This window comes from Mus caroli, chromosome 5 (assembly GCF_900094665.2).
Source record: "Mus caroli chromosome 5, CAROLI_EIJ_v1.1, whole genome shotgun sequence".
Classification (NCBI taxonomy): domain Eukaryota; kingdom Metazoa; phylum Chordata; class Mammalia; order Rodentia; family Muridae; genus Mus; species Mus caroli.
This window is the reverse complement of record NC_034574.1, coordinates 117,546,927-117,574,329: the sequence shown is the minus strand read 5'-3', so window position 1 is coordinate 117,574,329 and position 27,403 is coordinate 117,546,927. Positions and strand designations below refer to the sequence as shown.

At 48.1% G+C, this 27,403-nt stretch overlaps 2 protein-coding genes across 3 annotated transcripts in view; both read right to left on the bottom strand.

The window, feature by feature from the left end:
* Ddx55 (DEAD-box helicase 55) overlaps positions 1–10,450 on the bottom strand; it is a 19,758-nt gene extending 9,308 nt beyond the window's left edge. The window contains exons 1-10 of the mRNA XM_021163389.2: positions 10,287–10,450; positions 8,718–8,768; positions 8,554–8,640; positions 6,644–6,735; positions 6,482–6,544; positions 5,359–5,508; positions 4,191–4,380; positions 2,707–2,789; positions 1,266–1,397; positions 655–747 (exon numbers count right to left, since the gene is read on the bottom strand). Of these exons, the coding sequence (XP_021019048.2) occupies positions 655–747; positions 1,266–1,397; positions 2,707–2,789; positions 4,191–4,380; positions 5,359–5,508; positions 6,482–6,544; positions 6,644–6,735; positions 8,554–8,640; positions 8,718–8,768; positions 10,287–10,448 (1,103 nt within the window). The 5' untranslated portion in view covers positions 10,449–10,450. The remainder of the gene's footprint in view (positions 1–654; positions 748–1,265; positions 1,398–2,706; positions 2,790–4,190; positions 4,381–5,358; positions 5,509–6,481; positions 6,545–6,643; positions 6,736–8,553; positions 8,641–8,717; positions 8,769–10,286) is intronic.
* A 1,947-nt stretch (positions 10,451–12,397) lies between these two features.
* Positions 12,398–22,440, bottom strand: Tmed2 (transmembrane p24 trafficking protein 2). 2 transcript variants are annotated; one of them, XM_029477844.1, is made up of 5 exons: positions 22,099–22,366; positions 19,949–20,141; positions 19,605–19,625; positions 15,947–16,054; positions 12,398–13,826 (listed from the first exon to the last, which is right to left on the bottom strand). In XM_029477844.1, the coding sequence occupies exons 1-5, from the start codon at positions 22,276–22,278 to the stop codon at positions 13,702–13,704; spliced, it is 627 nt and encodes a 208-aa protein (XP_029333704.1). In that variant the 5' UTR covers positions 22,279–22,366; the 3' UTR covers positions 12,398–13,701. The 2 variants fall into 2 exon arrangements, with proteins under 2 accessions (XP_029333704.1, XP_021019151.1); XM_021163492.2 differs by lacking the exon at positions 19,605–19,625 and having other exon boundaries at positions 12,407–13,826; positions 22,099–22,440.
* Positions 22,441–27,403: the final 4,963 nt, after the last annotated feature.

Below are 27,403 nucleotides of genomic sequence, written 5' to 3'. Positions count from 1 at the left end.
GGAGGCAGCCTGGTCTATATACAGAAGGAGGCAGCCTGGTCTAGGTACAGAGGGAGGCAGCCTGGTCCCAGAATGAGCTCCAGGACAGCTGGGCTACACAGAGAAACCTGCCTTGAATAAACAACCAAAAATAAAACACAAGTGTGTGAGGGGTGTCTGTTGCTCTTTTCAATATTCTATAATTTGCACTCAGCATGAACTTTCAGTAGTGGGGTTTTCTTCCATGTTTATCCCTCTATACACACCCTATGCAGACAGTGTCTCAATGCAGCAGCCCAGGTTCCTGAACTCATGAATATCATCCTAAGCCTCCTGAACACCAGGATTAAAAGCGGGAGCCACCACATCTGTGAAAGTGATTGCTACAACAACACACCACTCTTAATTAACATGGCAAAAGCTATTAGGCTCTTAGCCTACTTCTACAATTTAACCCAGTTGATAGAGCTCTTGGGTCCACACCTGTAAGCCCAGCACTCAAGAGAGGAAGGCAGACAGACCGTCAGAAGGTCAAGGTTATCTCTGGCTACACTCCTCCTCCACAACAAACAAAGGAATCATTGTAAAATGTAAGGACTCTCACTGCATGCACTTCTCCCAGATCCCTCTCTTGCTCAGCCCACTCCCCAGATAGAGGATCAGTACCCTGCATACCTGGCATTGCTGGGAGGGTCATACTGCAAAACCCAGTTTACTTCGGGAATATCAATTCCCCGGGCCATCACGTCAGTGCACACCAGGATCCCACTGGGGGGAGAGAGCAGCACTGTGAAGACCAACCATCCTCTGACCTGCAGTGCACCCCAGCCAAGCACTCCCGAGCTGCTCACAAAAACCACTACATCCTTGAATATGATATTTTCATCTCTTTTTTCTTCCTCCTACAGCCTTCCCAGACTTTATACACTGCCATCAAAAGTGGGGGGTGGAGGAGGCTGGGGAGATGGCTCTGCAGTTCAGAGCTTACAGGAGTCTCAAAGGTAAGGGACTACGTTTATCCTTATTTACCCAGGAGCAAGCAGTTGGACAAACCTCCACTGTGCCAGGGCCTGGGAGCTACAGCAGTGAACACACTTCAGCTTCCTGAATGCACAGGCCTGCGATGGAGCAGGGAGATCCAGTAACTAAGCAAGTGACCCAGGCTCAGTATATGGGGTGAGGGTCCAAACCAGGCTCTGGATGTCCTCAAGGGTGTAGTAACTCGGTACTACTCTGCTCCAGGAAGGCAGAGGGAAAAGGGGTGAGTGTGGGACCTAAGGACTCACCTCTGCAGCTTGCGGAACTCCATGAAGATCTTATTGCGCTTGTACTTCATCTTCCCATGGATGCACAGGATCTTCACTTTCTTCAACAGCGCCTCCAGGGCCTTCCCATAGTATTCCACACACGCACACGTGCTATGTAGGGGAGAGGACCCGCTCAGTCACCAGCCACCTGGGTCCCCAAGCTAGGAAAGGATACAGAGACGGGCAGACGTGGCAGATCAGGACCGTCTTGAGAAAGTGAGTACAGACTTGCTGACAAGGGGACTTTGGCTGGCGAGATGGCTCAGTGATTAAGAGCACGCGCTGCTCTTCCTGAAGACCTGGGTTCAATTCCCAGCACCCAAATGGCAGCTCACAACTATTTGTAACTCTGGTTCCAGGGGACCTGACACACTCATACAGACATGCATGCAGGTAAATAAATCACTTTAAAAATTTTTTTAAAAAGGCCTATAAATGGAAATCTGCAGCCGCAAGGTTGAGGGTAGGAAATCTCTAGGAAATCCCAGAGACCTGGGATGAGAGAGGCTCCCAGGAGTCAATGTGGGTGACCTGAGCTGAGATGCCTAACAGGGAGGACATGGGACCTGAAGAGGCCACCTCCTACAGCCAAGCAGGATGCCCAGTGGAGGGATAAGGACAGTCAACCCACCCACAGAACTTTCATCCCAACTCTGTTCTGTCTAAAAGAAATGCAGGGCCGGGCGTGGTGGCGCACGCTTTTAATCCCAGCACTCGGGAGGCAGAGGCAGGCGGATTTCTGAGTTCGAGGCCAGCCTGGTCTACAAAGTGAGTGCCAGGACAGCCAGNGCCAGGACAGCCAGAGAAACACAGAGAAACCCTGTCTCGAAAAACCAAAAAAAAAAAAAAAAAAAAAAAAAAAAAAAAAAAAAAAAAAAAGAAATGCAGGGACAAAGATGGAGCAGAGACTGAAGGAATGGCCAACCGATAACCAGCACAATTTGAGACCCATCCCATGGGCAAGCAGATGCAGATACCCACAGCTAAACATTGGATGGAGACTGGGAACCCTTATGGAAGAGTTTGGAGAAGGACTCAAAGCCCTGAAGCGCATAGGAACCCCACAGGAAGACCAATAGTGTCTACTAAGCTGGACCCCTGGGAGCTCTCAAGAGACTGAGCCACCAAACAAAGAGCATCCAAGGGCTGGACTGAAGCCCATGGTGCATATGTAGCAGAGAGTTGCTTTGTCTAGCCTCGGTGGGAAAGGATGCGCCTCATCTTGCAGAGACTTGATGTGCTGGGGTAGGGGGTCCCACCCTCTCAGAAGCAAGGGGAAGGGGGATGGAGGGATGGACATCACCGTGGTGTGAGCTACAAGATACAGTGTGTGCTGGAGAGGCTGGGTTTGTCAGCCTCACACAGCCAAGAACCTCCCCTGAACACTGTGGCCGCCTTCCAGCCACAGCCTGGGCACTACCTGAAGAAGACCAGGTGCTTCTCCTGCTGACGGCTCCGAAGGAAATGGACCAGCTGGTTGAATTTCTCATCTGCCTTACAGATCTACAGGGGGCGAGGGGGGAGGATGTCGTCACATATATGTAAAAGTAAAGTAATCCCATAGCTGGTTTCAGACTCAGCCTTCCCACTCTATCCCCCACCCCCACCCCATCTCCTCTTTCTGGAGACAAGGCCTCTCACACAGCCCAAACTGGTCTCAAACTTAAGACTGGCCTTGAAGGCCCAGTCCTGCCTCCATCTCCTGAGGTACACCAGCACACCCAGCAGAGCCCTTATCTGTTTGTTTGACTATGCTGACCTATTTGGAGGGCACACATGACAGAGGTTAGAGGGTGGCTGGCAGGAGTCGGCTCTCCGACTGCCATGTTGTACCCACACTTAAACCAGATTGTTGTTCACCCACTGAGCCATTTCACTGGCCCCTCCCCTGAATGTCTGCGGAATCCCATTTCCTCCAGAACAAGACAGACTTTAGAGATGACATCTGTCAGCCTGCCCAGCTCAGAGTAACTGGATCGCGTTCCCAGACCCAGCACATAACCGGGCCAGGCCAGCTGTAGTGGCAGCTCCCTGGCCCAGGCGTCAGTGGGTCTGTGGGAGACCAGGAACCCCATTCCCTTCAAGCTTGACTCTGGGGCGGGACCCCGAAAGTGGCACTCCAAGGCAAGCACGGCTTTCCAGAAATGAGTATCCGTGACGACCTGAAGGGCTCCATCTCCGCCCAATAAAGGGCTCTGTCCAGGCCCCAACCAGAAACACTCAGTCCTGGTAAATGGGTTTCCCCGGGTTTTAGCAAAACTAACACGGTGGGTTAAATGCTTATCCCGTGGCGCATGGGCGATCTGGACCATAATCCCTCCCGGGACTTGTGAGGGAGACTGAGGATAGGGAGTTCAAGGCCATCCTCAGATACATACTGCCTCAGAAAAAAAAATTAAAATTAAAAAATGTTTTTTGAGCCAGGTGTGGTGGCGCACGCCTTTAATCCCAGCACTTGGGAGGCACAGGAAGGTGGATTTCTGAGTTCGAGGCCAGCCTGGTCTACAGAATAAGTTCCAGGACAGCCAGGGCTACACAGAGGAAACCCTGTCTTGAAAAACCAAAAAAAAAAAAAGTTTTTTGAGACTTGGACTCACTATTATGTAGCCCTGGCTGGCCTGGAACTTGCCACATAGACCAGGATGGCTTCTAATTCAGAGAAAAGCCTTCTGATTTCTGCAAATAAAAATGTGACCCACTACTCCCTGACAATTCATGTTTCCATTAACAAGCATTTAACAAACAGACTTGCTTGTCATTTGGCCAATTGTCCTGTCTCCAAATACATTTTAAATTGCTGAAAGGACACACCCATACATTCATCTCCCTGTGAGTTGTGACGGCAGCCCCAGCTCCCACCATCGCCACCTCACGGCAAGACATGGCAGCAGGCCTTGTGCTCACCATATAGTGGTTCTCCAGGCGAGACGGGGTCTTCTGGGTACTGCTGGCTGCCACACCCTTCTCCTTCACAGAGATTCGGACAGGGTTCCGGAGGCCTGCTCGCACCAAGTTCTCCACTTCCTGTGTCTGTGTGGCTGAGAAGAGGCCTGTTCTTCTCTGCTTTGGCAAAAACTCTAGGATTGTGTTTATGCTGGAAACAGAATGCACACACGCACTTACTTACGATTTAAAAAGAGCAGAGGAGCTAGGTGCAGAGGGAGGGACCCCGAAGCAAAAGGACTGCAGAGTCCAAAGCCAACCTAGGCTACATAGTTACGTTCTAGATAGCCTGGGCTACAGAGTAAGATCCTGCACAAAACCAATCAAATCTTACAAGACCAAGTGACTAGGGATATTGCTCAGTGACGGCCACCATGTGGGACATGCTGGGCTCAGCAGCACTGTGAAAACTGGCTTCGTGAGAAAAAACAATGGGAGAGGACTTAAGGTCGTTAAGACATTTAAGTGTCACACCACTGGGAAATAAATGACAACTCCTGTTCCCCCTCTACACCTTCAACGTAGCTCCAATGTACACGCCTAATAATTGACATGAACTACATGACAAGCTACATATGAGAGTCATGCCTAAAGACAGCTTATTGAACAATATAAAGAAATCAGAAGCCAGGCGTGGTGGTGCACACCTTTAGTCCCAGCACTCGGGAGGCAGAGGCAGGCGGATTTCTGAGTTCGAGGCCAGCCTGGTCTACAGAGTGAGTTAGTTCCAGGGCAGCCAGGGCTACACAGAGAAACCCTGTCTGGAAAAAAAAAAAAAAATCAGAGAAACTGGGATGGAAAACATAGTTTCAGAAACCCAGAAGCAGAAAAACTGGAACCAGTCAGGTATTCGGGCTCCTATCTGAACTCCTGATGTACAGGAGTCCAAGGTAGGAGGATCCAGAGTCCAAAGCTAGCCTGGGCTACAGAATGAGACTTTACCTCAAACTTTAATACAAATACATGGATTCAATTTTTAAAGAATAAAAGAAGTGGAATGAAGCCACGTGGCAGAACCTGAGGTCTGAACTGCTACCACAGGATAACGGTAGTCTTTAGGTGTGAGGCAACGCGGAAGGCCTGCCCTTGCCCAGGCTCACCCACCTCCGTGGAGCCCATGCTCTAGTACCTTGCCTCAAAGCCCATGTCGAGCAGTCTGTCTGCCTCGTCCAGCACCAGCACATCCAAGCTCTTCACACAGCTGGCCAGGTCCAGACCCTCAGCCTTCCTCCGGAACATGTCCTCCAGTCGCCCAGGGGTTGCCACAATGATGTTCCCGCTTTGGAAAGAAAGTTCCCATTTACCAGTGCACTCTGGATCTCAGAAACATGGATGACAGCTAAGAACATACCAAGTCCCCACCCTGCAAAACCATCTAAATCCCCGGCAGAACGATGACTGCAGGGTAGGAACAGCAAGGGCCGGGAGAGAGGAGGACAGGATTACAGGCCAGGACTCTGGCAAAGTGCACAAGATCCATCCCACAGCCTTGGTGGCCACCTGTGTTATAGGCACGCCACTGGCACACAGCCACACCTTTACCCCTACTATATACTATTTCCACCATCACTGTTCAGTAGAGAAACCACAAGACAACACCACATGGCCCACACAACTCAGGCTGACCCCTGACCTGCAGCAGCACACCACGTCAAGGAAGACAAGGATAAGAGGGAAGTAGATTGGGACCAGGGTAACACAGAGGCATAGACTGGTCTGATATGCATGAAGACCAAGGTTCAAATCCCAGCTCCCTACAAGAAATAGGGAAGAAGCAAGAGGGAGAGAGAGAGAGGGAAGAAGGGAGAAAAAAGGAGAAGAGGAGGAAAGAAGGAAGGGAAAAGGAGTGGAGGGGAGGGGAGGGGAGGAGAGGAACCTGAGGGCCTAATGTGTCCCTGCACACTGGCCACCTATAACATGTTTTTTGCACAATGTAGACTATAAGCAACAATTGAAACAAATCTGAAAACACATGCATACTTGGGACTCTACCCACTAAGACAGCTATTCACAAGCTGGCCAGCAACAGCAGCCAGACTTGCCAGACAAGGCTCAGAGCAGGTGAGTACCAGGGGCACCAGGTGTTCCCAGCCAGGTTGTTGACACACCTGCCCCAACTCTCAGGGCAACGTGAGCCTATGCAGCCTATGCTGTGTCCACAGAGCCAAGGGGACCAGGAGGTGGGCACTGCCTATGAGCCTAAGGTCCAGCAAAAGCACAGGACAGGAGCAGGGACCCACAGGCTCACCCACCCGTGCTGCTTGAACCTCTCCACATCTTCTCCAGGGTTCCGGCCTCCAATCCACAAAATCTGGCTGAAAAGGAAATGGGACTTGGAGCAAGTGTGGCAAGATAGCAGTCCAGGCCAGTAAGGATCCCCGGCACCCACCACCCCAGGGCCCTGCACCAATCACCTGAACTGCGGAAAGTGCTTCGTGAAGTGTGACAGGACTTCATCAATCTGAATGGCCAGCTCGCGAGTCGGGGTGATGACAATGGCTCCTACCTGCCCACAGGGAGGGGGAGACCCCAAGGGTCAGCAGCACGTGAACCCCGGGGTGGATCGCATAAGACTGTACCCTCCATCCTCAGACAGTTTCTGGAACTTTTTACAGCGGTCTCAGCAAATCAAGAGCTTTGAAGGGCAGCTCAGAGGCAGAACACTTGCCTACTCTGAACAAGGCCCAGTATCACAAAATAAACAAGTAACCAACATAGGGCCAAAATAAACGAGGAACCACTACAGATAGCTCAGAGTTGTTAAAGGCACTGACCACTCTTCCAAAGGACCCAGGTTCAATTCCCAACACCCACAAGGCAGTCACCACCATCTGTAACTCCAGTTCCAGAGGATCTGATAGCCTCTCCAGGCACCAAGGGCACAGCCAGACATGTGGGCAAAACACCCATACACATACAAGCAAATTAAAAAAAAAAATTTTTTTAATAAAAACCAACCAAGGAGTGGGTGACAAACAAAACCTGACGTCATCTGTCATGGTTCACTGTGGACCCATAGCCAACAACACTACAGCTCAGACCTGAAGGAACCAACACCTGACCCGTATTTTCTCTGTATGTCATAATGTCATACAGTCATACTTGACAGCACATCACTGTACCAGAGGCATTTAGTTACTTGGCTATTTGTTTGTTTGTTTGTTTTGTTTTTCCAGACAGGGTTTCTCTGTGTAGCCCTGGCTGTCCTGGAACTCACTTTGTAGACCAGGCTGGCCTTGAACTCAGAAATCTACTTGCCTCTGCCTCCTGAGTGCTGGGATTAAAGGCGTGCGCCACCACGCCCAGCTTACTTGGATATTTGAATGAGACACCCTCTCTAGTCTGTGGCAGTTGCCCCCTTGGTCCCCAGTTGGTGACAGCTGTTTGGGTAGGTTTAAGAGGTGTGGCCTTGCTGGGAGAAGTCACTGGGAGCAGGAGTTGAGCCACACCTCACAGCAGTAGGACAGTAATGAATACACTGTGTAGTCCTGGTGAGGCTGGTTCCAATTCCCTCTGTCTGTATTGCTCACATATGTTGGCTTCATATTCACTGAGATCCACCTGCCTCTGCCTCCCAGGGATGGGATTAAAGGTGTCCAACACTATCCCCAGCCAATGCTGGAGGCTTTTTTTTTTTTTTTAACATTTTATTTATTTCTATGTATGTGCATGAGTGTTTTGTCTCCAAGTATGGACAAACATCCTGTGCACCCAAGGCCAGAAGAGGGCGCCAGATTCCCTACAACTAGATGGATAGCAGGCTGTGAGCCCCTATGTACATCCTAAGAACCAAATCCAAATCTTCAGCAAAAACAAGTGCTCTTATTCACTGAGCCATCCCTTCAGCTCCCACTGAGGGCATTTAAATAACAAAATCCCAGCAAAAGCTACAAAAAGGAGGGGTTAGGGATTTAGCTAAATGGTAGAGCACTTTCCTAATAAGCACAAGGTCCTGGGTTGGGACTTAAGCTAAGGTGAGTTGTCTATAAAGACAAGTGTGTCAGGAATACTGGATTCAAGTCCTGACACTCCCAACTGTTCCTCCTTGAACTGGGAAGGAGCTAAGGTGAGCGTTGAGGTTTAACTCCCAAGGCTACCTGCTTACAGTATGAAAGCTAAAATGGCATTTCTACTCATATCCACAGGTGACAGAGAATACACCCTAGTGCCATGATAGCGCCCCAGCATCGACTGGGATATAACAAGCAGACAGATCCAAAAACAGACTTCTCGGATACCAAACAGGGCTGGACTCAAGTTTATCCAGCTTTTTCCTCAGGCCTGATCCCTCCTGCCTCCATGACCACCAGCCAGCCCACCTCACCTGGTTCTTCTTTAACTTCTCCTCCCTTTTCAGAAGAATCTCCAGAATGGGGATGACAAAGGCCAGGGTTTTTCCACTACCCGTCACCTGCAAATAGACAAAGCTTTTGACTTACTTTCCAGTCAGCTGGGAGAATGAGAGACTGTACTGCATGGGATACTCACAGCCTCTGCGGCAACATCTTTGTTTTTCATGAACAGAGGGATGGTTGCAGACTGCAGGGAGAGATTACAAAGAACTGGTTAAAAAATACTACAACTAAACACCAGGAGACCAAAGTCCTAGGCACTCAATGGGTTGACTGAAGTCACAACGGATCCCACCCCAAGGGGATCTCCAGCAAACCAGTCACCACAAAGGGTTGAATTAAATGCGACAAGTTGTAGCCAGGTGTGGCGACACAGGCCTTTTATTCCAGCATTCAGGAGGCAGGGACAGGCAAAGCTCTGTAAGTTCAAGGTCAGCCAGGGTACAGTAGTGAAACCTTGTCTAAAGACGAACCGACAAACAGTAACACTGGGAGTTGTCTGTAAGGACAAGTGTGTCAGGAGTCCTGGATTCGAGTCCTGACACTCTGCTGCTCCTCCTTGAACTGGAAGGAGCTGGAAGCACTAACATTTTGTTTTGTTTTGTTTTGAACTGATTTTGATTTATCTGTCTGGGCCTCCTAGTCTATATGTACACTGCATGCTTGGAGGAAGGGAAGAAGGTGAGAGAGTTGGATTTCCAAGACTCCAGAGTTATAAGCAATGGTAAGGCACTCAATGCGGATCCTGGGAACTCAATCCTACTCCTCTACAAGAGCAGTAAGTGCTCTCAACCACTGAACCATCCTCCAGCCCCTGGATTTACCACCAGCCCCGGGGCATTTGCACTGGAATTTCTTTCTGTGGCGATTAGCTTCCCCCTAATCACCCCAATCTTCTTGATCCTTTGGGTCTCAGGATAATGATAACTCCCCCAGAGGCCAGCTCCTTCACTGTCCACCACACCAGCCTATGTCAGTTCCTTCATAACAGTCAGCAAGAGCTAAATTATTTTGTTCCTATGGTTTTTTGTTTGGTTGGTTGGTTTGGGTTTTTTGGTTTTTTTTTTGGGGGGGGGGATGTCCCGAGACAGGGTTTCTCTGTATAGCCCTGGCTGTCCTGGAACTCACTTTGTAGACCAGGTTGGCCTCGAACTCAGAAATCCGCCTGCCTCTGCCTCCCGAGTGCTGGGATTAAAGGCATGAGCCACCACTGCCCGGCCCGTACCTATGGTTCTTTCTCTAACATCTGCCCTAGAAAATGGGTAGGTACCAAGTCTGCCAAGTTTCTGGAGCCTTGATGAGACCTGGATACACACCAGGTCCTGAATAAGTGGTTTGAGTTTTTTGTTTGCTTTTTAAAATATATATTGGGCTATAGAGACTCTGTCCCCACAGAATAAGAGGTAACGGTCATTGGGCACCCACCTGGACCTATTTAATCCCCACAAAGCTATGAACAAAGTAGTTATCATCATTTCTCGGATAGAAAGGGCACTGTCCGAAGTCCCAGCTAGAGCAGGCAGGAGGAGCTGAGACACCACCGCACCCCACCCCCGGGGAGGATATCGCAGACTCCTCTGGCACTGCCATGTCTGAGATCTTGACGGCGTAAGGAACCCAGCCCCGAAAGGGCTCTCTCACTGACGCCCGCGGCTGCACTGGAGCGGCTGACCGCCCAGCCCCGCTTCCCCCGCGGGACCGATACCTGCACCGGCGTCATGTGCGGGAAGCCCAACTCGCGCAGTGCACCGAGCACCCGAGGGTGCAGTGGCACCTGCAGCGACTCCCAGGCACCCTCCGTCACGTGCTCCATGGCGCGGCCCGGCTTCTCTGCTGGTTTCAGTCGCCCGCAACGCTGCGGGAGCATCAACAGAATGAACTTCCGCTTCCGGTTGGTTTGTAGCCCGACGGAAAACGGTAACCCCAGCGACGACGTTCCGACTGAAGGCGCTGGGAAGTGGAGGACGGAGGTCGCCCTGAAGGCGGAAGGGCCCTGGAAGTGACGGAAGGCGCCACGCCCGGGACCCCAACAAACAGGAGCTAAAGATGCTGGGGACCCTCCGCCGGTGTGCATAGAAAGTGCAGAGCTCTCAGGACGTCGCGGCCAAGCGAGGGCGCCAGACGAGAACCATCTCGCAGTCAGTTGGCCAGCCTGGCTTGCTTAGAGAAAGCTGTGACCGCTCCCCTGCCGACTTGAAGCTGGAGGTTCAAGATTCTTTCCCCCACACACACCCCCGACGCCCTTGAGCCAAAAGAGAAGTCGCCTTCTCAGAGACCACTGCGTAAAAAGCAGAACGCCTACTTACTCCCCCCCCCCCAACAGACTTTTAGCGTGTGCATTTAGTAGGTTCACACCTTCAAATGCAAACCAACAGTGTGTAAGGGTGGGGGGGGGAGATTGTTTTGTTTTCTGCGTGCATATAGATGCCAAGTTTGTGACACGAATGAACCAAGTCTTTATTGGCATTTCTTGAATGAGCTTTTTGAGTTTACGAAACTAGGATGAAATCCAATCTCAGGACAACCCGGTAAGGGCTCCAGGCAATCACGCGGATGATTGGTTTCAGAGTCTACTTACTGTTTTGCTGAACTTGGAATCTTCTCCGAGTCTGTTTATTTACTACTTGTACGAAAGGTAATGGTAGCTATGAGACATAAATTGTAAAGGCCACGTACATAGCTAGACCAGGTTTTACAGGACACAGTACTTGATAACTAGCCTCTCTGGCTTATTAGCAGATCTGTGACGTGAAGGATCTCTTCAGGAGAGGGGCTTGGTTCCACCCTTCTGTCCTTGAGCGACTCCATCTCCCTCCAGCCTATTTGCCCACATCCATAAACTACCTGATAAAGTAAAAATAGTTCAAATGTGACTTCCTCCACCCCCAAAGGCCTTAAAATGTTTGAAATACTGACCAAAAACCCACACAGCTAAAATTGTTAACTTCTTTTGGTTTTGGTGTTCTGCTTTTTTTTTTAAGATTTACTTACTTTATGTATGAGTTCACTGTTGCTGTCTTCAGACACACCAGAAGAGGGCATCCTATCCCATAAGAGATGGTTGTGAGCCACCATATGGTTGCTGGGAATTGAACTCAGGACTTCTGGAAGAGCAGTCAGTGCTCTTAACCACTGAGCCATCTCTCCAGCCCGTATTTATTTGTCTTTTGAGACAGGCTCTCAAGAGCCCTGGCTGTCCTGGAAGTATGTAGACCTATAGCTGTGTTTGCTACTTTATGAGTTCTTCTTTCTACAACACCCTAATACTGGATGAGAGATTAAAAAAAAAAAAGGTAAAAAGAAAAGGGGACCCCTGAATGAAGTTGGGTCAGAGGGGATGACATTACTGTTAGATTACTTCCTACTTAACAGAGGTGTCCAATTCCTTGGGGCAAGTTTGATCTTCACCATCACATAACAAACCACACCAACAACCCACAGCCACCTCTGGGGCCCTAGCACTTATTATACACCCTCAGAAAAGTCCTCAGAATTTCAAATGTCACACAATTTTAGAAACTATCTGCAGCTGTCAAAATCATGTCTCCGCTAGAGCACCAGCTGCTCCAGACAGTGTGAACACGCCCCACACCCACACCTGGGATAAAAACAACAACATTCTTAAAACTCAGAGACCTATCTGTATCAGCCTCCTGAGGGCTGGATTTAAAGGCTTGCACCACACATGGCTTACAATGGTATTCTTGTTCACAACACTTGAAAAATGACATAACATGGCATATCTCATTGTAAGAAATAAAAAGCATTTAACAAAAAATTTTAACTTAACCAGCATTAATATAAAACACAAAATACTGTTTTTATAAAGAATTGTTTATTTACTGAACCTGGGGCATATTAGATACACAACCAATTTTAAATTTACATCTTTTAATTCAATTCTGAAGTGTTTTCACACACACACACACAAAAAAAATTGGCATGCAACAGCTGCCCTAGGTGAAAGAGTCACCTTACCAACAAACTGTTGCAAGGATATCATCGAAGGTTGAAAAATTATTTGTCCTGAACATGAAAACCTGTAACAAATTTAAATTAAATTTATAAAACTTATTACTTGTACTTTTCCCCTTGCAAGATCCAAAAAGAAAAATAAAATATCCAGATAACTAGCAGACTTTACTCACCACATAATCCTGGACCGCCCACACCCAAAGCAGAGTGCCTTTCATTAAACCATCATCAGAGAGACAGTCTCTTCATTTTATATAAACAAAACTGACATGTGCCCAAAAAGACCCCAGAGGACAAACAAACCCTAGTGCTGACACTGAAGACCAAGGCCCAAAGGCCACTGTATAAAGACACCAGTGGCTGCCTATCACTGCAAGCAACCGCAGAGGCTTAACCCTTCCGCTTGAGAAGCGCAGACCTCCATGTGAGGGAGGAACCGGATCTTCCTAAGTGCCGACAACGGACAGACTCTGCGGCACACAGGACAGCAGTCTGTTCCAACACCTGGGGAACTGGATTCGACGGACGGCTAAGTTATTGGCTGCTTGTTCAATTCAATTAGAGGTGATTCAGTTCTAAGGTTCAATATAAAACTTTAGGGGGAAGAGTTTTGATGAGTCTTTAAATCAAGCTCAAGAGAAAGTATGAGTGCCCACCCTGTAACAGGCACCATCAGGACTCTCCACCCTGAGGCGGGGCCACAAGGGTCAAGATTCAGATTGCTGCTGTTGTAATAACAAAATGAGCCTCTGATGATGAACCGTAGCCAAGGGACTACTAGAATGCAGTTAGTTAACAAGTATTGTCAGGCTGTGGGCTACTTCCTGGATGAACTGCATTTTATTATGAAAACCAAAGGTAAAAACATAATAAAGACCATAGTCCCACACAGCATTAACAGCCTCTGGATTCTTGGAAGGGCCTGTATAATGGGGCTCCTTTCAAGTAAGAATTATAGGCCAATCAAATGTCAAATTTTCACTCTAACTCTCTTAAACAGGTTTTCCCCAACACCTACTAATCACAAAGAAACATAAGTCATAAACGTTCAGAAAATAAAAATGTATAAACTAATGACATTATTATGACCAAGGTGTTTGGTAAACAAGTAAATCATGAATTTGGGATCAACAGGAAAAGGCCTTTTAAACAACCCTCCGGACTTCAAAAAATCTCTTCAGGTAGTAGATCTGTCCCAATGTCATGGCAACTAGAACAAGAGCTTCGAAGAAGGACCAAAGGACCACTCTGCTGTTTGTGTTGTCGTTGACTGTGGAGGAAAACAAAGAGACTTTAACACCAACTGGAAAGCAGCAGAGGTTTGTCATCATCTCTCTGGAACCCAGCACCACTCAGGGCCTGATTAATACTCACGCACCCAGTCCCAGAGACTCATGGCTTTCAAAGTGGCCTTGAAACCAGGCATGCTGACCCATCCTATAGTTCCTACAGTCAAGAAGCTACAGTGTAGGACCACTGGGTTCCAACCCAGACAGGTGGCAATAGTACACACCATTAGTCCCAGCACTGAGGAGGGCAGGTGGGCCTCGGAGTTTAAGGCCAGTCTGGTCTACTGAGTAAGTTGCAGGACAGCCAGGACTACACAGAAATCCTGTCTCAAAAACAAAGACCCTACCTTAGAAAAGAGGAACAATGAGTTGCCAAGGTCACACTCATAGGGTTAAAACTCAAGTCAAGCCCCTCTCACCCTAGACCTCTAAAATCTTAAGGGATTTGGGGCTAGGAAGACAGCCCAGCAGTTTTGAGCATATACTGCTCTTATAGAAGACTCAAGTTTGACTCCTGGGAGCCAGATCAGATGGCTCACAACAGCCTGTAACTCCATCTGCACAGTGTCTGACACCCTTTTAAAGCTCTGTGGGCACCTTGCTCACATGCACATACCCACACTCAGATACATATGGCAGAAGGGGAGAACCAATTCAGCATTATTCTGACCTCCACACTGATGCCATGGTCTAAGCAAGCCCACATACATACATACAAAAAACACAATAAATATTTTTTAAAATATTGATTCAACAAAATAGTGAGCCGCTATTGTCCTTGGCATTGGGACCCAGTCCTATCAGAAATGCCACCTGTAAGCTAGTGAGTGCTCGGCTAAGGGAGAGCTATCACTCAGCTGTGCACTTGCTTTGCTCTCTTATTCTTTAGTTGATGATAAAAAAAAAAAATGGGTTGTTTTAAACATTGATTTATTGTGAGCATGTGTACTTATGTAGAAGTCAGAGGACAGGAATTTCTATCTCAAAAAAGAACCAAACAATTCTTTTTTTTTTTCTTGCAGGAATCCATTCTCTTCCTATACCGAGTGGCAAAGACCTTTACCCACTATGCTTTCTTACCAGCCCTAATCACAAACTTAAAAATAAAAAATAAATAAAACAAACAACCCAAAATGCTCTTGGGATAGAGAACTGATTCAGCAGTTAATACCACGTGCTGCAGAGGATTGGGTTCAGTTCCCAGTCAGTATCCACAAAGCTGCTCACACCCACGGGTAATCCTAGTTTTAGGGGAGCCAACACCCTCTTCTGGGCTCTGTGAGTCCTGCACACATGGTATATCCGCATACATGCAGGCAAAGTACTCACACTCATACGATAAAAATAAATACATCTTTTTTTGTTTTTTTTCGAGGCAGGGTTTCTCTGTGTATCTCTGGCTGTCCTCGAACTCAGAAATCTGCCTGTCTCTGCCTCCCAAGTGCTGGGATTAAAGGCGTGCGCCACCAACGCCCGGCAAATAAATACATCTTAAAAATAAACTCAGAGGGCTAGAGAGATGGCTCAGTGACTAAGGGTCCTGACAGCTCTTCCAGAGGTCCTGAGTTCAATTCCCAGAAACCATATGGTGGCTCACAACCATCTGTAATGGGATCTGATGCCCTCTTCTGGTATGTCAAAACAGCAACAATGTGTGTGTGTGTGTGTTTATGTATATATATAGTTAAAAAAACAGGGCTGGAGAGATGACTCAGTGGTTAAGAGCACCGACTGCTCTTCTGAAGGTCCTGAGTTCAAATCCCAGCAACCAGGTGGTGGCTCATAACCATCTGTAATGAGATCTGACTCCCTCTTCTGGTGCATCTGAAGACAGCTACAGTGTACTTAGATATAATAATAAATAAATCTTAAAAAAACAAACAAACAAAAAACAAAGAACCACAAACAAACAAAATCAGCACAGGCACACATTTCTGGCATAGAATGAGATTCAGCAATAAAAATATAAGCCATATAAGTCTCTATAAACATGTCTCTCACAGACCACCCTTCAGTAAAGCTATGGTATATTTGCAAAATTACAAACAAGGGGCTACTCCATTACCAGGAGACCCTGTCACAAGCTATGCCCGTAACTTACTGGCTCTGTGTATTCTCTCCCGGACTTCCATGTACTCCTGTTCGTGCTTTACGGCTGTCATTGCCACTGCCAGCTCATTAATCATTTCTTCTAGCTTGTTCTGATGAGCTGTGGAGGGTAAAGAGACAGACCAGCATACAGTTAGTCATCTATTTTCAAGAAATACTTGTTAAATAAAATACTCTCAGACTCCTCAGGCACACAAAAGCAGCTAGCTTTAGAAAGAGCTCAAGCAACCAACAATGTGAACAACTGATGATAAAGATTCAATTCTCAAGAGCTGCTTCTGATGGTTCTACTGTGTTGTCTCATGTTGCCCAGCCTGGCTTCAAGCTCAGACTTGAACTACTGCCCCTCCACCCCCAGTGACCATCATAGGCACGTACCTCTGTACCTGGCTTTCAGAGATTTTTCACTATGTTGTCCTGGCTGGCCTTCAACTCAGAGATCTGCCTGCTTCAGCCTCTCCCTCCTGAGTGCTGGGTTAAAAGTGTGTGCCACGAGCTTTGAAGCAGAGGACCCACTCTCTTCTAGAGTAGGGAACAGGCTATGTAGTACTTACTAATTCCCCTAAGGAACTGCTTCCAGTTCATTCTAACTCCCAATGACAAACAGAAAAGCAGCACAGAGCAATATACTTTAACCCTCAATACAGGGCAGACTGGGAAGGTGGCTCAGTTGGCAGTGTGTGCCCAGCCTTGCTTTCCCTTCTCCTACCATGTGGGTCCCAGAGACTGGTTATGGTGGCACACACATCTAGAATGAAAGCACTCAGGGAAACAGAAGGACCAGATTTCTTTGTTGTTGTTGTTGAGACAGGGTCTCACTATTTTCTTTGGCTGTCCCAGAAGTCACTATGGAGGGCCACCTGTCTTGGCTTTCCAAGTGCTGGGACTAAAGATGTGCCTAGCTAGGAGGACCAGGATTTCAATTTCATCCTCTGCTTCTAGTTGGATTGATACCCCATCTCAAAAACAAATGCACAACAAAACTAATATACAAATAACAGCTTTAAACTAAAATGGAAATTTACATTAAGAATCATGTAGGGGGACTGGAGAGATGGCCCAGAGGTTAGGAGCACCGACTGCTCTTCCAGAGGTCTTGATTTCAATTTCCAGCAACCACATGGTGGCTCACAACCATCTTAATGGGATCTGATGCCCTCTTCTGGGGTGTCTGAAGACAGCAACAGTGTAACAGTGTACTCATATAAATAAATAATTCTTTTTTTTTTTTTTTTTGGTTTTTCTAGACAGGGTTTCTCTGTATAGCCTGGCTGTCCTGGAACTCACTTTGTAGACCAGGCTGGCCTCTGCTTGTGGACGTTGTACATCGTGGTGCGCACTAGGCTCCGCACCACGATGTACAACGTCCACAAGCAGGGATTAAAGGCATGTGCCACCACACCCAGCAAAATAAATAATTCTTTAAAAAAAAAAAAAGGATCATGTAACTTTGATGTTAATTTTGCACCCAAACAGGCTTTTAAATCTATAAAGGCAAGCACAAAACTTAGTTATACTCAGGGAAAAAAAAAAAAAAGTCAGCCACACGAGGCTCCAAATGTCTGACCCACAAAATGCAGCACACACAAGGAAAGACAGGCCCCCGTGACTCGATAACCTTTATTTCAGTGTGGGGAAGGGGCTGCGGAGGGGGTGTGCAGAGGTCAGAGGTCAATTCCTTCAGGAGTTTTCTCCACCATGTGAGTTCCAGAGATCAAACTCAGGTCCCCAGACCTGGCAGAGGATCCACCCCAGGATCCTCTCTAATGAAGCTCTTCTGCTAGGAATGATGGCACATCTTTCCTTTCCTTCCTTCTTTCCTTTGGTTTTTAAAGACAGGGTTTCTCTGTATAGCCCTACTGTCCTGGACCTGGATCTGAAGACCGCGCCCAGCTATGCTGGCACTTTCAATCCCAGCACAGAAGGCCAAGGCAGGTAGATTTCTGTAGGTCTGAGGCCAGCCAGAAGTAGACAATGAAAGCCTGGGGCGGGGAGCTGGCCTGAAGACCACGCTTCCAGGCAGTACTACACTCTAACTGAGAACAGGCAGCAGACAGACAGACAGCTCTAAGGAGTCCTAGGAGAGTGTCAGGTGTCGCACCCCTGGCCAAGACCCAGCCTCAGGAGATTCCTGTTTCTCTAAGTAACCCTCAGTCTTCAAGCCACTAGCTAAAGGAGCAGAACCAGAAAGGACTCCCCTCTAAGCAGCCGCACTCGAGACGCACATGCACTATGGCAAATCTTTCAAGTAGGGTTTCTTAGGAGGGGCACTCTGACCACTCGGAAACTACCATTTTAGAGAAGGCTCAACCTAACAGCTGCCATCAACAAGCAAAAGGGACAATCTGCGATGGCAAAGGACTAACCAGAATCTGTCTCACTATTGACATGTATTGCCCATTATTTTCTAGCCGTGTTAACAAGGACCAATTTTCAGAGTAAGCAAGTACCAAATCCTCAAAACTATTCTCTCCCTCATAATTAAGCAAGTTCAGCACTGTAAATGGTATGAAAAATAAGCACAGGAGTTAAATAAAATTCTTAAATGTCTAGATGTCAAAAGCATAAAAAATCTTGCCTTCCTTGCAGGGGTACTCACTCGTAAGTGCTTAGTGCGGAGTTATGTGTGCCAAAAGCCAACACTGTGGGATGTGGTAAACAGAGGCCAGCTTCCACCAATTCTAACCTGTGCTGGCCAAGGAGGTGGGAAAGTACAGCTGGCTCCTGAAAGCAATAACAGAGTCTCCAGGGACAGACCTGAGCACAGACCTGCAGCCCCAGCTACTTGGGAAACCTGAGGCAAAAGATCACAACTCAAACCCAGTATGGGCAGCACTGTGAGGTCCTATCTCAAAACTTTAAAAAATGTATTAAGCCAGGCGTGGTGGCGCACGCCTTTAATCCCAGCACTCGGGAGGCAGAGGCAGGCGGATTTCTGAGTTCGAGGCCAGCCTGGTCTACAAAGTGAGTTCCAGGACAGCCGGGCTATACAGAGAAACCCTGTCTCGAAAAAACAAAAAAAACAAAAACAAAAACAAACAAAAAAAAATGTATTAAAACCATGGGGGATGCAGCTCAACACTAGTGTGCTTGCCAACCATGCACAATGCTCTGTGTTCAAGCCCCAGCACCAACAAAAAAAAAAAAAAAAAGAAAAGAAAAGAGAGACTACCACTGAGACAAAAATAATGAGTGAACTCAATTAAGCCAAAGCAAACTTCTCATCAGAAACTTGTGGACAGTATTTTAAACCTAACCAAACTTCACATTAGAAATGTTGACAGCAAGGAGACCTAAAACTGCTTTCTCTCTAGGGTGTCTAGTGACATATTCTCCTGAGCAGTTAGTTCAAACTTTGTACTATTCAGCATTCGTTTTAAGCAAAGTCACATAAAATGTCAGTCCTGGTACTCATATACCAACCAGTTACAATAATCTAACCTGTATCAACCAATTCTTCACGTCTACCAAAAATTATACAGTTAGTTGTAGGGAGTTTAAGAAGTGAAAAAAGCCACTCTCATGCCAACAAACTGAAGTTAGAGAAAAGGAACCAGAAATTAGATATCAGTAAACAAAATGATGCTAAACCAAAAAAAAAAAAAAAAAAAAAAAAAACCAGGATGCTGTCACACAAAAGCACCACATACCATCCCAGGAGTCTCCACCACCTAGAGAAAAAGTAAGGTGTAGACAAAAGAAGGAGTTTAGCTAAGCTAGCACATCTGCAAACAGAAACAGAGGTACACGTGGACCCCAGGATCAGCCAGAGCCCAGGGCCATGGAGTCTGGGGATTTACATGAGCAGAGTGACTCATGGCTGCCAGAAGGGACAACCAAAATCACTGACAATAGACAGTAACATCCACTTCAACAGGAATTTTGTTTTTAAGACATGAATCTGGAGAAAAAGTTAAAACAATCACACACACAGTACTAAGACGGGTGAGTGAACTGAACAGAGATGAGCTCTGAGTCCAAAGTGATCCCTCACCTTCTGTCTCCATGTCTTGTCCTTTGGGAGCCTCCCCAATGTCGATGGTGAACATTACTATCTTTGGAGTCATAGTGGACATCCTATTACTAAAGCAGAACTTGTACGTCCCATCCATGTGGGCTGCAAACGTGTACTTCCCGCTGGACTCTCGGTCTCCTTTATAGATTCCTTTATTATCTGGTCCTGTGATCTGGAGGCAGGAGAGAAACAGAAAACTCACTAAACATTTAGGATCTTTAGCAGCATCCTCACAGGAAAAAAATCCAGTAGGCTGGAACTTGAGTAGGTCCCCCTACAGGGAGCCAGTGTACACTTAGGGCACTAACTCTCCCACTTAAACTAGCACAGAGTCAACGGTTCCCTAAAGCACCTCTTCACTCTTCATCCTTTAGGTATTACCTGTCCAAGCGAAATGTAAACCTCTCAGAAAGAGAAGCAGGAAAACTCTCCACATGGCCTCCAACTGTCTAACTTCAACAAAAACTGGCAAGGCTGAAATCACAACCTAGGAACAAAGTTTTCCTAAATGAGTAATTTTATTTTTGATTTGAGATAGGGTCTCATTACTGGTCCAAACTGGGTTCAGACTCAGAGTTCAAGCGACCTGTCTTGAATGCTGGGATTAAAAGTGTGCCCAAGGCCAGTGATTCTCCTGCAGGAGACCAAAGCCCTTCTCAGGCCCCATCCCAATAGCCACTCGCCACTGTCCTGTGTGCTGCACACAGTGGGTGCCGCCATGTCCTTCCTTAGGAACACCCTAGAGGAAATCACCAGCTGTTTCTTGTTCCCAAGGCTGGTGGGTGGTTTTGGAGTTGTGTTGACTGTTGATATTTATTTAACATATAATTTATCAGTTGTACCAAAAAAAAAAAAAAAAGAAAGAAAATTGGTGTGCTCCTATTTCACCCTACCAAAATGAGTAATTTTATAAAGCGCCTTTAAGGTTTTTGTGGTCACTTCGAACAACAAAGGGCTGTAACTTATCTGACATGCCTGCTAAGGCTTAGGGAAGTGCACTAGATTGGAAATTAGAAAGCCCGAATTCCCAAGCAGGAGCAATACAAATCAGCTGCCAGGCACCATCAAACCTTCCCCCTTTAAGGCTGTGCATTGAAAATAGTACTGAGGTGCCAAAGGGGCACCCAATGTCTTGGAACTGGAGTCAACGCTTGTGTTGAACCCCTCCTTTGAATTCCACGTTATCTGAAAGAGCGGCATGTTCTCCTAACTGCTGAGCCATCTCTCTAGCCCTAGCCCTGCTTCTTTGAGAGCCAGTCCACCTGCCAAACTTGAGAAACTGGAAGTGCTCATCTTTTATCTAAGGTCTTGGCTAATCCACGGTCTCCAAACATTTTTGGAGGCCACTACTTGTATTCGCTCTTTACACCCAGTCAGCAATACTAGCAAGCAAATTAAAACTACTGTATATGGTTTGGTTTTGTCTTTTGAATGCAGCAAACTGTAGGGGCACGGCGGTACACGCCCTTCATCCTATCCCTCCTAAGGTGAGTTCGATGCCCAAGAACGACAAAAGGCAATCCTGTCTCAAACAACTCGGCCGATCATTTTTATTCTCCAGACAAGTAACTTTTCTAAAACACTTCGCTGAAGGCCTCTCCTAAAACTATATGACCTCAGTGCATCCCTCGCGGGTCACATCTGGCCGCTTGCGTAAGGACGCGGCTAGGAAGTTAAGCTGGTTTCTGCCAAAGCCACTTTCTCCGCCTCAGTGCTACTCCGCCAACTTCCGACCTACTCGGCAAAGTTTGTTTCCGCGCCACGCCGCCCCGCGCCAGCTCTGGAGGGACCGAGGAGAACGACGCCGAGTCGCTCCCGCCCCGGCTGAGTGACACGCGGCCGCCGCGGGACAAAGCCAAGGGGGAAAGGCCAAGTCTGCGCCCGAGTCTCGAGCGGGGCCCGAAGGCGCTCGGAGAGACGAGCGCTTTCCGAGACGCGCGGACAGGGCCCGTCGGGGGGCTGCGCGACGGGCGGCGGCGGCGACCGCAGCGAGGCCCCTCCCCGGCCCGCGCCCTTGTCGAGCGCTGTCCCGCGCGGGGCCACCCCGCGCTCTACCCCGGGACCCGCCAACCCCCCGAGGGGGACTCGCGACGGCGCCCCGACGGCGGGCGGGCGACGGGCCCGCGCACCTCCACGTCGATGTCCAGGAAGCCGCCCTCCGCCACCTCGAAGATGAGGCCCATCTTGGTGCCGGAGGTGACCCGCTCGAAGAAGCACTCCTCGGCGTGCGCGTCGATGCTGACAAAGTAGCCCGAGGCCGTGGCCAGCAGCGCGGCCAGCAGCACCAGCAGCTCGGCGAGCGTCACCATGGTGCGGGACGGGCCGAAGCCGGGACGCGGACTGCGGCCTCCAGAGCCGCCGCCACCGCTGCCGCCTCAGCCGCCCGCCGCCTTAGCTCCGCCCCTTCCGGCGGCGCCTCCCAAGGGGGCTGATGCGGGCGCCGCTCATTGGCCGAGGCAGACGGCTGCCACGTAACGGATGCACGGCGGCCGCGGAGGGACAAGGCGGATGATGAGGTTGGACGGCGGCCCTGAGGAGCCAAAAAAAATCCCTCCACTCAAGCCCTTCGACGTGGGCCAATGATCACGTGGACTAGGAGCGGCGAAAAGGCGCTGCACCAACAGAACCTACTAGTTGTTTTTTGCAGAGGATCCGAGTTCGAGTCCCAGAGTTCTCAAGATGACCCGCAACCGTCTGTACCCAGTTTCAAGGGATCTAACGCCCCCTCTGCTGACCACCGCGGGCACCGCACACACATGCTGTCCAGATACTCAAACATAAAATTTAAAACATAATAGCAATAAATAAAGATGGCATGGACTTATTCAGAAAGTGATAGTATACAGGGTTTCACAGTTTTAGGATTATCCGAGGAGATAAAGACATTCAGTGAGTCTCAAAACTGGGGTCTCTGAGAGGTGGATGCTGAAGATGAGAACTCCAATTTTTGTGTTGTTTCTTTGGTTTGCTCCCCCATCACCATGCTTATTTAAGCTGGCAGGGGTGGGGAACACTCAAAACCATCCCACAGAGAACCTCTGAGGATGCTGAAAGTCAATTACCTCTGGCTACATGCTCACTGTTAACACTCACCCCCACTCAGGAACACGTAGTTAAAGGAATAAAAATAATTGTTTTTTTAATCTATGCGAAGCAGTGAGTTTAAGTCCTCCCTGGTCCCTATATAGAAAAGTTCCAGTACAGCCAGGGTGACACAGCAACAGCAGCGAAAGAAAGAAAGGAAGGAAGGAAGGAAGGAAGGAAGAAAGAAAGAAAGAAAGAGAGAGAGAGAGAGAGAGAGAGAGAGAAAGAAAGAAAGAAGCCGGGCGTGGTGGCGCACGCCTTTAATCCCAGCACTCGGGAGGCAGAGGCAGGNGGATTTCTGAGTTCGAGGCCAGCCTGGTCTACAAAGTGAGTTCCAAGACAGCCAGGGCTACACAGAGAAACCCTGTCTCAAAAAACCAAAAAAAAAAAAAAAAAAAAAAAAAAAAAAAAAAAAAAAAAGAAAGAAAGAAAGTCTATACATATGATATTGTAAAATTTCACCTTCTTCAGAAAGCTGGACATGGTGCTATAGGCCTTTAATCCCAGCATTTGGCAGGTAAGTTCGAGGCCAGTCTGGTCTACAAAGCAAGTCCAGGGCAGTGAATGCTATATTACACAGAGAAACCCTGTCTCTAATACAATACAATACAATACAATACAATACAATACAATACAATACAACGATCACTCTGCATATACTCCTCCCAGTATTATATAATGCATCTAATCCTCACACAATTGCTGCCAGCCCTAACCCACACTTTGGATTGTCACATCGCCTGCCGACAGCCTACACATCCCTCAAAACCCAGTTCAAACTTCACCTCTTCGTTGCCAGGTATTGTTCAGCCACTCTGTGTGTGATGCACATTTGTTCTCACTGAGAGTCCAGCTGCTTGCTTGTTGTCTTGAGATGGCCTCGCTTTGTGTGCACTGCCATCTTGGGGTCACCAGAGACCAAAAGACTTTCCCTCCTCATGTGCTGGGTGAGCTCATTGGGCCAACTTGGGGATTAGGAATCTGGTTCGCATTCCCACTTTTGCACATAGCTCTGTGACTGTGACTAGGTTCTGTCAGAACTCTGAGCCCCAGTTTCCTGGTCTATAAAATGGGACAGCACAGCAAGCCAGCCTTGCACATCTCACAGATTTAGAAAAACACAGTAGGCAATAGGGGGCAGCAATGTCCCATTTTAGGTGACAAGGGAGAGCTGTGGTGACAATGTCTTACAGCAAGGAAATCTCCAATACTGGAACTCCTCTACCCTCCAGCCCCACACCAGTCCTTCTCTCTCCAGAAAGTCAGCTCATTAGAAGAATCACCCAAGAACAAATTTGTTTTTAATGTAGAAATCCAGCATTAATTTTTAATTTAGAAAAGATGAAATACTAGCTGGACGTGGTGGTGCAACACCTTTAATCCCAGCACTTGGGAGGCAGAGGCAGGCAGATTCCTGAGTTCGAGGCCAGCCTGGTCTACAGAGTGAGTTCCAGGACAGCCAGGGCTACACAGAGAAACCCTGTCTCGAAAAAACCTATTCTATCTCCACCCATCCAGGATTTCAAATAGGAAAATTTAAGGTCTTGGGGAAACACAGGAAGCTGTAGATTGTGGGGTTTATTACATAAACTGGGGCTAAAATTCCAATGCCTTCAGAGATTAGGCAATTTGCTTTACGTAATATGAAGGAGTATAGCAGCCCAGGCTGGCTCCAAACTCTTGGTAGTCCTCCTGTTTCAGCTTCTTAGGCGCTAGAACTATGAATATGAGCCACCACTCTCAGTTTTTTATTCCTGGTGGTTGTTGGTTTGGTTTGGTTTTGAGGCAGGGTCTTGCTATATAGTCCTGGCTGATCTGGAACTCACTATGTAGATCAGGCTGGCCTTGAACTCACAGAGATGTGCTTGCCCCTATCTCCTGAACGATAGATTAAAGGCCTGCACCACTACGCTCAGCCTCTCCTTTGTATTTAACAAATCCATTTCTTAGCACCGTGCTTGTGAGAGTCACTACACTGTTGTATATAAGAATCATGTTATTTTATACTGCTGCATAGTATTTCATTGGGTGACTTTATCAATCCTTTCTGCTGACACTAGAAATCCCACGTAGTTCCAGCTTTGCAACATTTTGAGTAAAGCTAAGAGTTGAATTTCTTGGCCCCAAAGGAAGTGAGTATTTGGACTGCCCAGCTTTCCCCCACTACACTCCAGACAGCAGGAAGTAAGGCTGTTCTTGGCAGTTCTGGAACTGACAACTGGATCTTGAGTTTGAAATCTGAGGATGAGCCAGGCAGTGGTGGCACATGCCTTTAATCCCAGCACTTGGGAGGAAGAGGCAGGAGGATTTCTGAGTTTGAGGCCAGCCTGGTCTACAGAGTGAGTTCCAGAACAGCCAGGGCTATACAGAGAAACCCTGTTTCAGAAAAACAAACAAACCAACACACAGGGAGGAGGGGGAGGAGAAGAAGAGATCTTAGGATGTGAAATGAAGTAGGCTGAAGACAGAGGGTGAGTTCCTGAAGAGCAACAGTAAGTAAGCCTGGGAGATATTTGACAAGACACCACAGTGTCTAAATTGGGTGGAATTTCTGCTCTACCAGCAGGGATGAAGGAGAGGATAATCAGTGGAGGAGGGATGGGAGGAGGAGGAAGAGGAGGAGGAAGAGGAGGAGGAGGAGGCAGGTAGCAGAAAACAAGGAGATAGAAAAGTAGGAGGCTCAGGGTGGAGGAGGAGGAGGGAGCGGAAGAGAACGGTAGGTGGCTGCAGCAGTTGACAGCGGGTTGGGAAGTGAGCTTTGTGAGTGTGAGCAGATTAAGTACAAGCCTATTCCTGGTTTTCCCGCTTCCGCCGCCGCTGCCGCCTACTGGCTCAGTTGCAGTCCTGGCAGAGGAATCGCTATGGACTGTAACCTACCTGCCTGGGTCAGGATCCACAGCAGACTTGCTAGCCCTTCTGCAGTCTCTCTGGCCTCTGCGGTCAGAGTTTCCAGGCAGCCTTAACTTCTCCATCCACGGAACCAATCAGTGTTCCCCCCCGTTGTCTCTTCTGAGGTTCCTGTTGTCTGTCACCTGCTGATGGCTCTTCTAAACATCTGTGCCTGGGGCAGGGGTGGGGGATGAGGGAGGTAGGGGCCCCACATTGGCCTGGAGTCTTCTTCGGACACTCACTAGGAAATTTTCCTGTATCTTTTTTCTTTCCCCTACAGTCAAGTCCGTACTGTCATTCTTTCAAATCGTAGTGTTTATTTAAAAGGACAAAAATCAAATTTAAAAGGCTTTGCAGGAAAGGGTTTTAATTTATTTGTATATTCGTTTGGCAGGAAGGGAGATGTACCCTGTCATGGTTTGTATATTCTTGGACCGGGGAGTGGAACCATTTGGAAGTGTGGCCTTGTTGGAATAGGTATGACCTGGTTGGAGTAGGTGTGTCACTGTGGGTGTGGGCTTAAGACCCTCACCCTAGTTGCCTGGAAGTCAGTCTTCCACTAGCAGCCTTTGGATGAAGACGTAGAACTCTCAGCTCTGCCTGTGCCATGACAGCCTGGATACTGCCATGCTCCCACCTTGATGGTAATGGACTGAATCTCTGAACCTGTAAGCCAGCCCCAAGTAAATGTTGTTTTTTATAAGACTTGCCTTGGTCATGGTGTCTATTCACAACAGTAAAACCCTAACTAAGACATACTCCAAGCATGCAATAGACAGAAGAAACTGTTTGAGAGTCTCTTCTCTCCTACCACGAAGTCCTGGGGAAAGAACTCAAGCCCCCAGACTTAATAGAAAGCACTTCTCCCCTCAAGACACCTGGCAATCCAAGGGAGGGGGCTTCTGAGTCAGGGTCTTGCTATATAGCACTGGCTAGCCTGGAACTCACTATTTAGACCAGGCTGCCCTCAAACACATAGAGATCCACCTGCCTTTGTTTCCTGAGTGCTGGGGTTAAAGACCTACACCACCTCCTGGCGGGGGGTGTGTGTGTGTATGTGTGTGTGTGTGTGTGTGTGTGTGTGTGTGTGTGTGTGAGAGAGAGAGAGAGAGAGAGAGAGAATGTCTACCACATGATGCAGGCTGGAGGCTGTGGAGGCTGTAAGACAGCCATACCTCCCCTGCACACACACACACATACACACACACACACCCTGGAACTGGATTTTGAGATTAGCTCCCAAGCCATGTCTCTAGGCACTGCGATGTGAGTGTTCACTGATTCGCCCGCGAATAAGGACACCACACACGATAGGGTTCTTCTGCAGCAAGCTTTATGCGTCTTGAGAGGGAGAGCATAAGCTTCACAACCGGAGACCCCAGGCAGTCCCAGCCCCTCCTTTTTATAGGAATTCTCCCCGCCTCGGACGTAACAAGCCATGATTGGCTCAACACTGATCAC

What these genes read in the sequence shown, in the direction of transcription:
- Tmed2 (XM_029477844.1), bottom strand. Translation starts at nt 22,278, where the DNA reads ATGGTGACGCTCGCCGAGCTGCTGGTGCTGCTGGCCGCGCTGCTGGCC. An exon ending in TCCTGGACATCGACGTGGAG is followed by an intron (nt 20,142 to 22,098) that starts GTGCGCGGGCCC and finishes TCCTGCCTCCAG; the next exon opens with ATCACAGGACCAGATAATAA. An exon ending in TGGTGGAGACTCCTGGGATG is followed by an intron (nt 16,055 to 19,604) that starts GTATGTGGTGCT and finishes TACCCTCCACAG; the next exon opens with CTCATCAGAACAAGCTAGAA.